Consider the following 10,272-nt stretch of genomic DNA (forward strand, 5'->3'; position numbering starts at 1 on the left):
TGAGAGGGGATATAATGTGGGGTGTGGTCATTTATTAGACGATCTTTCAAAAAGATAAAAAAAATATAATTTTTTTTTTTTGGGGGGAGGGGGGGGGGGGTAGGGGGGGGGGATGAGAGGAGGGTATAATGTGGTGTGGGGTAATTTATTAGATGATGTTTAAAAAAATGTGGGGGGGGGGGTGGGGGTGAGAGGGGGGTATAATGTGGGGTGTGGTAATTTAAATGATGATGTTTAAAAAAAAAATGGGGGGGGAGGTTGGGGGGGGGAAGGGATTCTGGGTAGGGGTGTGGGGTATTGTTTGGGTGGAATCCATTGTGGTATTCAGGTATGTGTTGTTTTGTCAAAGTAATAATAAAATGTGATCATAAATAAAGAAGTTATGGCAATTTAAGCAAAATGTTCAATTATCTAAGTGTAAAAGGGGCCATAATTATGTCAAAATGATTGATACAGTGGTCTGCTCTTGTTTATAGGTTGGGGTCATGCTGGTAAACAAGTATGCAACATATAACAGCAATATGTCAAAGGATATAGGAATTATTTAGGGAAGTACGCAAACTTTAACATAGATTTATCAATAATATGCATATTCTAAGTATAAAAGGGGCATTAATTATGACAAAATGCTTGATAGAGTTGTCTGCTCTTGTTTATAGGCTGGGGTGATGTTGGTAAACAAGTATGCAAAATATGAAAGCAATATGTCAAGGGACAATGAAAATAAATGGGGTAGTATGAAAACTTTAACATTTGCTGCATATTCTAAGTGGAAAAGGGGCAATAATTATGACAAAATGCTTGATAGAGTTGTCTGCTCTTGTTAATAGGTTGGGGTCATGTTGGTAAACAAGTGTGCAAAATATGAAAGCAATATAACAAGAGACAAAGAAAATATTTGGGGTAGTACGAAAACTTTAACATTTGCACGCTAAACGCTAACGCCGGGATGAGTAGGATAGCTCCACTATATATATTTTATATATAGTAGTCGAGCTAAAAATAACTTACATTTGGCTACAACATCTATTATTATATTGTTTTCTTTGGTCAATTGTGCTTTGTATACTTCTCCATAATAGCCCTGGAAAAAAGACAAATGTTTTATTTTGTTGCATGAGCTGTACAGCATTCTTTACAATTCTCGATTTGATAGTTGCTATGTGCATTCTCTGTCAGTTACACAATACAAAGACACTGTAGACATATTTGAAGGTGAATAGCTGTAATATATACTTTATTAATTACATGGATAATTAAACTTGATAATTTAGATTACAACATGAAATCTGGCAAAGCCAAAACAACGATTTTCATCATTTTACCAATAACTTAATTTTAATTTAAATAACCATGCTCTTAAATTTGGTCTGATTTCTTTTTTAATATTCATATGACTTTATGAAAATGTCTCGTCTCCATATCCAAATCTATTTCTGGCCACAAAGTTATTAAGTTAACCACTTACTTGACCCAGTTTTTTATTTTTATCTACAAGCAGGTGTTTGGGCTGAATTTTGTGCTGTTGGCTTGGAACCGCAGGCACGGTTCCAAGGTTATGAGACCTTTGGTTCCTGAAGACCCTGTCCCCTGATGGGTTCTTTGGGTGGGCTGCAGGGACAGGGTTATTAGGGGCCGGCCTATCCCCTGCTGCTTCGATCGGAGGGCTTGCTGCTAGAGATCGGGAATTCTGCGGCAACGAGTGACCTTTAGATACTGAAATGGATCAGTTACAAAAAGACAAGTTATTCTGATTGCAGGCAACCCACCCTTTCTCAGGCACCACATTTTATACATGTAGCATTAATACTGTAACATTCTTTACATCTTTCCATAAAGATATGACAGCCGTGAAAAAAAAATTTCCTCAGATTTCACCTCGGAGTAACATGTTGCATTCTCACACCGTATGTGTGCACTTATTGATATTTTGCGTGTCAGGGTAAATATAACTCCAAACAGAAATAAAGGAAACAGTAAATTATATTTCCTTTTTAACATTACTAAACTGAGGTTACAAAACGGCTTAAACAAGTAAGACTAAGTAAATCACATGACTGACCTGGTAATTCTAAATGATGAAAAATTTCTACATTTATTATACGGGGGTCGAAACATTATACAATAACAATTAAAAGACTAAAATAAACCCTGTTATACCATCGCCAGTGAGAGCAGACATGTCTGGTACATCCTTTGTCTCCCTCTGCATGTCCTGTGTAATGCTGTACAGGCTCTTCAAGCCTCCACTGCTCACAGACTGTGGCCTATGTTCAACACTGAATCCTGAGTAGTCCAGGCTGCTGTATGTGTGGTAACTTGGACCTGCAGTGTGTCATGTCATCAAGTATATAAAATAAAGCGTTTTTATATGATAATATGTCCCTTGTCTGAATGTTGAAGAGATCATTTTACATTTAGAGTGCAAAAAGTTCTCGTGAAGAAGACTGCTAAGAGATCATCAATAGCTCAGAAACAAAAGGAAGGTCCATCTTGCTAAATTTGTTATCATTGAGTTCCAAGTTTCAAGGATTAATTTAGTGCTTTGGCAATTTTTGACAAATGCATCTTTTCATTGTTCATAACTTAAGTTTTCCATAGCATTTATATAGAACTTCATATTAATAACTTTTTAAAATGCTGAAAATTCTAAATTAAATTGAATTGTTTTGTCCGAAATGCGCGTCACACAGAACTTCACTTGACTTGAGTGTTTCTACATCCTTTCCTCTTGAGAAGTAAAGTGAAAATGGCTATATGCAACCAGCATAAAACCAAAACAGCCTGTAAGTAATTCAAAGTCTGTTCAGGTTTCATGCTATTTGCTGCTAATTAGTACCTTAGGACTGGATATAAAGATTTTCATTCTTTCAGGGGCGTTCCTCGGCATACCGCAGTACGCCCGTGCGTATAATTTAGTTTCAAACTTAAAAAAATCAAAACTCTTCAAATTCGAAAAATGCAATAAAAGTGAGTGCTAATTGGGGTTAGGGATACAATTATGTAAACAAGCAAACAAGACGTCCACTTTTAGAAAATAACAGTGGGTACAAAACACAGTCTTAACTCCAAACATACGAAGTAAAGACTTTTTTCAATGATGACTGGTAGCAATCACTGTGTAGACTTTCTGCGTTCTATATTTCTTTTTATTGTTTTTTTTCAAGCAAGAAATAGACGAATAAAATTGCCAAAACGTGGCTGAAAGATAACACCAAAACGCACCATCTGCAATGAATTTCCCAAACTACCCCAGCAGGAGGGGGAGACTCCCTCCCTCCCCCCCCCCCTGACCCCCCACTCGCAGCTTCGCTGCTCGATCGTGCATATAGCTCAAATAGCCTCAAGAACGCCCCTGACTTTAATATAGTAAGAAAGGTCTTCAATTGAATATGATTTTCTAAAGGACTATACATGCATCAAAGTGCATATCTGAGTAATAAAGGATTAACAATATCTGACCTCCATGTTCATACAGTCACAATTCAAGTCTTCATTAAATCATTCAATCTTCGATAAATTCTCAAATCTTTATTCCATCATTCTCATTTCTTTATTCAATCTTGCCATAGCTCTGACAAATTCTCATGACTTTATTACATCTTGCCATAGCTCTGACAAATTCTCAAATCTTTATTCCATTTTGCCATATCTCTGATGAATTATCAAGTCTTTATTCCATCTTGCCATAGCTCATACAAATTCTCATGCCTTTATTCTTTCTTACCACAGCTCTGACAAATTCTCATGACTGTATTCTTTCTTACCACAGCTCTGACAAATTCTCATGACTTTATTCTTTCTTACCACAGCTCTGACAAATTCTCATGTCTTTATTCTTTCTTACCACAGCTCTGACAAATTTGCATGTCTTTATACTTTCTTAACACAGCTCTGACAAATTCTCATGTCTTTATTCTTTCTTACCACAGCTCTGACAAATTCTCATGTCTTTATTCTTTCTTACCATTGCTCTGACAAATTCTATATTTTTTTTTATTCCAGCTTACCATAGCTCTGACCAATTTCATTAAAGGTCCTCAGCAGCATGGTAGTGTTAGGTCTGTCCTCACTATCTATCGTCCAGCAAGGAAGTATGGCCTGGTAAAACTTGTCCTTCAATAGCAGAACCTGTTTCGGATCACTTGGCTCTGGCTTCAAATACTTGGGGCAACTAAAACCCTTGGTGTCTTGAAAAAACTGGACCACCTGAAGGAGATTTCAGATCATTTCATATAAATTTGGATTTACAACATAGGAAATAGGAACATATTTTGAAAAGTTCACATTTTCGATAAATTTGGGTACCGGTATGTAACCTGGAAAAAGTTAAATATTTTGAAATGACAATGTTTAAGATCAATTTGGATATATGACAGAGGAAATCGAAAAATAATTTGAAATGTAAATTAATGTACAACTTTATTGTATTTAAGACACAAGATACAAGAGCTGTCAGAGGACAGCGCGCTCGACTATTCCAGTGCTTGACAGTATGACGTAAGCCATCATGGGAAATATTGTTCAAATTATTCAATAAGGTCATGGTAATAGTTCAGGTATATTTTTCACAATCAATTGAACATTTGTAAAGACATAAAACAAACTTATAAGATTTTATTTCAAGTTTGATAGCAATAGCTTGGGTGGGAAGTTTGGACGGTCCTTCAAAAATAAAGTAAATAAATATTAGTTTTTATTTTTTACATGTAACCATGTTTCAAAGAAAAATATATTCTTTTTGGGTCGGGGGGGGGTGAGAAAGGGGTGTAATGTGGGATGTGGTCATTTATTAGACAGTCTTTCAAAAATAAAAAAAAGGAAAAAATAAATTATTTTTTTTTTGGGGGGGGGGGCGCAGGGATTCTGGGTTGGGGCGTGGGGTATTGTTTGGGTTGAACCCATTGTGGTATTCAGGTAGGTGATGTTTTGTCAAAGTATTAATAAAATCTGATCATAAATAAACAAGGGACAAAATTGTCACAAAACCAGGTTTTCATTGTGAAAAAATATCTGATAAAGGGAGAAAACTCAAACTGAACTTTTGAAATGAACAAACAAAATTAACCTCCTTTGTAATTTTTTTTTTTTTTAAATCTATTTTTAGTCGTGGCGACCTTGACATTGGAGATATTGACGTGATTCTTTCGTGCGACACACCGTCCCATGATGGTGAACAAATGTGCCAAATAATTTTAAAATCTCACAATGAATGACATAGTTATGGCCAGGACAAGCTCATTTATGGCCATTTTTGACCTTTGAACTCAAAGTGTGACCTTGACCTTGGAGATATCGACGTAATTATTTCGCGCGACACACCATCCAATGATGGTGAACAAATGTGCCAAATGATTTTAAAATCTGACAATGAACGACATAGTTATGGCCCGGACAAGCTTGTTCCGCCCGCCCGCCAGCCAGCCAGCACGCCAATCTAATAACCAGTTTTTTCCTTCGGAAAACCTGGTTAAAAAGTAATGGCAATTTAACTAAAATTTATTCTTTTGACCTTGAGAGTCAAAGTCATTCAAAGGCCAAGGTCAAATTGAACTTGACAGGTACAGTACCCTCATGAAAGTAAAAAAATATTTGAAGTTTGAAAGCAATAGCTTTAATACTTTAGAAGTCAAGTGGATCTAAACACAAAATATAACAAAATATTCAGTTACTAAGACAAAAAAGGGCCATAATTCTTACAAAATGCTTGATACAGTTGTCTGCTCTTGTTTAAAGATTGAGGTCATGTTGGTAAAGAAGTTTGCAAAATATGAAAGCAATATGTCAAGGGACATTGAAAATATTTGAGGTGGTACGCAAACTTTAACATAGATTTATCAATAATATGCATATTCTAAGTGAAAAAAGGGCCATAATACTTACAAAATGCTTGATACAGTTGTCTGCTCTTGTTTATAGGTTGGGGTCATGTTGGTAAAGAAGTATACAAAATATTAAAGCAATATGTCAAGGGACATAGGAAATATTTGGGGTGATACGCAAACTTTAACATTTGCACGCTCACGCCGACGCCGAGGTGAGTAGGATAGCTCCACTATATATATTTCATATGTAATAGTGGAGCTAAAAATGTGTGTATACTCTTGGAGGTAATTCAATATCAATATCTATGTCGAATAATATTTAAAACAAGTTCAGTATTTTGTTAAAAAATAAATGAATGGGGCCCATTACTGTATAAAGGTACTTAGCTCCAACAAAGTAAGCTTACATAAACATGAGATACAAGGTTTTTGAAGATTGATTGAGTATTTGCAGAGGTAAACAGGCTTGTAAGCTCTAAGAGTTGGCTGAAGGACATAGTGATTTTTAAATGTTGGCATTGTCCCAAATACTTAAAAGTTTTGTCTCTGAGATTTGTTAGAGTTGGCATTATAGATTAATGATTTCTATGTATTGGTAGTGACTTTGTGATTTTTAAGTATTGGCAATGGCATAGTATTTTTATGTTTTGGCAGTGACACAGTATTTTTATGTTTTGGCAGTGGCATAGTATTTTTATATTTTGGCAGTGGCATAGTATTTTTATGTTTTGGCAATGGCATAGTGTTTTTATGTCTCAGCAGTGGCATAGTGATTTTTAAGTGTTGGAAGTGACTGTAGTTATTTTAAGGTGTTGGCATAGGGATTAAGTAAACTTAGAGTTGGCAGAAAGACTAAGTGGTTTTTAAGTGTTGGCATAGGAACTAAGTGACCTTTAAGAGTTGGCAGAGTGAGTCATTTATATATAAGTGTTGTAAGAGTGACTCAGTTATAATTAAGTGTTGTCAGAGGGACTCATTGATTTTAAAGTTTTGTCGGAGTGACTCATTGATATCTAAGTGTTGTCATAGAGACTCATTGATTTTAAAGTGTTGTCAGATTGCCTGATTGATATCTAAGTGTTGTCAGAGTGACTCATTGATTTTAAGTGTTGTCGGAGTGACTCATTAATATCTAAGTGTTGTCAGAGGGACTCATTGATTTTTAAGTGTTGTCAGATTGCCTCATTGATTTCTAAGTGTTGTCAGATGGACTCATTGATTTTTAAGTGTTGTCAGAATGCCTCATTGATTTCTAAGTGTTGTCAGATGGACTCATAGATTTTTAAGTGTTATCAGAGTACCTCATTGATTTCTAAGTGTTGTCAGATGGACTCATAGATTTTTAAGTGTTGTCAGAGTACCTCATTGATTTCTAAGTGTTGTCAGATGGACTCATTGATTTTTAAGTGTCAGAGTGACTAAGTTATAATTAAGTGTTGTCAGACTGACTCAGTATAAAAGAAGTGTTGTCAGAAGGACTCAGTGACCTTAAAGAATTGCCAGAGGGACTAAAACGAGTTTACTAATTTTCAGTGATTTTGAAGTATTGGCAGTGTCTTCAGGAATTTTATCAATTAAAGAAATTTCGTTAAGTTTTCCCTAACGAGCTTATAGAATATGGACCCTGGTCTACTTATGATCCCACCTCAGTATAGGACAAAGCAGTAGACCCTGTCTTGCTCAGCTTCTCCTGAACTTCGGCACAGGGGTTCCTTGCACCTGTAATGCATACATTAATGACATTGAATTATTTATGTTTTACCATCAATTTTTAATATACAGACAAACAAGATTAATCACAACATACAGGTTTTTTTTTAAATTTGTTGAAACTTCACTACAATTGCTTGTTGATTGAAAGAATACAATATTATTAAAAATATCCCAACATGACATAAGCCTAATTTTACAAAGACAAATTTAAATACATACAAGCATCATTGTTCAATTGATATCCCCCACAAAAACTAAATTTTGAAACAGACCGAAGAATGGACGACTGACAGACAACTCCCATACATACCTATCCACCTTTGGTGGGAGATAACAAGCAAATTGTTGAATTGATATTAATGTCCTTTTTAATTTTTTATGCCAAATTATTGCAAGTGAATTATTTAATACTCATTAGTTCAATTCTAAAACAAACCAGAAAACATCTGCCACAGCGTTGTACCAATGGCCCAGACCTCAGATTTCACTGTGACATGGGACAGGTTCTGCATTCGCTCTGGGGCCAGCCATGGTAATCTAAGAATTAAACATGACCTGTTTGTTATACTGTTTTGTTCCCTAACATGTAAAACAAATCAATAAAGTAAACAGTTTTGAAAAGCCTATTTGATATCAAAATTGAGGCAATAACTTGTTGGTTCATGAAGGGTAAGACGAAATGTAATTAGAACTACTTATGGTACAATTAGATGTATATTACAGATCCACAATTCACACTACTTCTATTTTATTTCAAGGTGATTGAGTATCATACAGTTTAACAAGAGCATCGCATAACGGGTGCCAACACTCGGCTGCAGGTGCATTTTTTAACAAGGGCTGTTTGTAAAACATGCATGCCCCCCATATGGGCTGTCCGTTGTACTGGCAGCCATTGTGTGAATACGACTTTTGTCACTGTGACCTTGACCTTTGACCTAGTGACCTGAAAATCAATAAGGGTCATCTGCAAGTCACGATCAATGTACCTATGAAGTGTCATGATCCTAGGCAAAAGCGTTCTTGAGTTATCATCCGAAAATCATTTTACTATTTCGGGTCACAGTGACCTTGACCTTTGACCTAGTGACCTCAAAATCAATAGGGGTCATCTGCGAGTCATGATCAATCTACCTATGAAGTTTCATGATCCTAGGCATATGCGTTCTTGAGTTATCATCCGAAAATCATTTTACTATTTCGGGTCACCGTGACCTTGACCTTTGACCTAGTGACCTGAAAATCAATAGGGGTCATCTGCGAGTCATGATCAATCTACCTATAAAGTTTCATGATCCTAGGCATATGCCTTCTTGAATTATCATCCGAAAATCATTTTTCTATTTCGGGTCACCCTGACCTTGACCTTTGACCTAGTGACCTAAAAATCAATGGGGGTCATCTGCAAGTCATGATCAATCTACCCATGAAGTTTCATGATCCTAGGCGTATGTGTTCTTTAGTTATCAACCGGACACCATTTTACTATTTTGGGTCACCGTGACCTTGACCTTTGACCTAGTGACCTCAAAATCAATAGGGGTCATCTGCGAGTCATGATCAATCTACCCATGAAGTTTCATGATCCTAGGCGTAAGCGTTCTTGAGTTATCATTCAAAAACCATTTTACTATTTCGGGTCACCGTGACCTTGACCTTTGACCTAGTGACCTCAAAATCAATAGGGGTCATCTGCAAGTCATGATCAATGTACCTATGAAGTTTCATGATCCTAGGCCCAAGCGTTCTTGAGTTATCGTCTGACAACCACCTGGTGGACGGACCGACCGACCTACCGACCGACATGAGCAAAGCAATATACCCCCTCTTCTTCGAAGGGGGGCATAATAAATGAAAGCTTGTCAGAATTTTTTTTTTTTAGAGGTCACAGTGACCTTGACCTTTGACCTAGTGACCCAAAAATGGGTGTGGCATGTAGAACTCATCAAGGTGCAGTTTCATATCAAGTTTCAAAGTTGTAGGTGGAAGCACTTTGATTTTAGAGCCAATGTTCCAGCGATTTTCCTTGTCCAATTGGGAAAAGTACCCGTACCGGTCCAATTGGGAAAAATCGAGTCGTGAAAACCTCAAAATTGGGAAAAATCGAGTCGTGAAAACCTCAAATTGGGAAATTGGTGTATTTGATATTTTGCTCCCAAATACTTTAAAATTGATAACCAAGTGTTTTCAAGCTGTCAATATTATATAAACCTAGGTTCAAGCTATAGAGCTGCAAAGGGAAACTAACTAAATGTTGCATAAAAAAACAAAACAAAAAAAAACAAATTTTTTTTGTTTTTTTTTTACCTTTAATTGGGATTTTAAGGTACTTTATAAAGAAGGAGGAAAATCGCTGAATGTCCACAAGGTTAACAAAATGTTAAAGTTTTAGCAGGACAGGGACGGCAGACAACACGATAACCAACACGACCACTGACACGATGAGCTGGCTATGACAATACCTCTGATTCTCCGAAAACAGTTGAGCTAATAAAATTGAGAATGAAAATGAATTAACTATAGTTACCCAGCATGTCCCTGATATGAATAATTGTAAGAATTATGTATGATTTATTTCATGATTGATATATGGCTATGGCATTAATATGATATTATCAATCTGGTCCTTGACTAGTCATTGTTGAGTTTTCTTACACACTACCTTTCCACATTTAGGACATGATCTAATGGCAGCTTGTTTCTAATGGCAACCATTCCAGGGTCAGCGAGCTTC

General features: G+C 36.2%; 1 protein-coding gene and 1 long non-coding RNA gene across 2 annotated transcripts in view; both read right to left on the reverse strand.

Moving 5' to 3' along the window:
- Positions 1-10,272, reverse strand: part of LOC127877033 (tyrosine-protein kinase JAK2-like) — an 83,299-nt gene that overhangs the window by 27,139 nt on the left and 45,888 nt on the right. Inside the window, exons 11-17 of the mRNA XM_052422617.1 lie at positions 10,201-10,272; positions 7,975-8,075; positions 7,471-7,544; positions 4,011-4,209; positions 2,161-2,325; positions 1,469-1,716; positions 1,012-1,084 (exon numbers count right to left, since the gene is read on the reverse strand). The exon at positions 10,201-10,272 is cut by the window's right edge and continues 71 nt beyond it. Of these exons, the coding sequence (XP_052278577.1) occupies positions 1,012-1,084; positions 1,469-1,716; positions 2,161-2,325; positions 4,011-4,209; positions 7,471-7,544; positions 7,975-8,075; positions 10,201-10,272 (932 nt within the window). The remainder of the gene's footprint in view (positions 1-1,011; positions 1,085-1,468; positions 1,717-2,160; positions 2,326-4,010; positions 4,210-7,470; positions 7,545-7,974; positions 8,076-10,200) is intronic.
- Positions 8,598-9,707, reverse strand: LOC127877039 (uncharacterized). Its single transcript, XR_008048231.1, has 2 exons — positions 9,044-9,707; positions 8,598-8,753 (listed from the first exon to the last, which is right to left on the reverse strand). It is a non-coding gene; the product is annotated as an uncharacterized LOC127877039 (long non-coding RNA).

The sequence above is a fragment of the Dreissena polymorpha genome, chromosome 4 (genome assembly GCF_020536995.1).
Source record: "Dreissena polymorpha isolate Duluth1 chromosome 4, UMN_Dpol_1.0, whole genome shotgun sequence".
NCBI lineage: Eukaryota > Metazoa > Mollusca > Bivalvia > Myida > Dreissenidae > Dreissena > Dreissena polymorpha.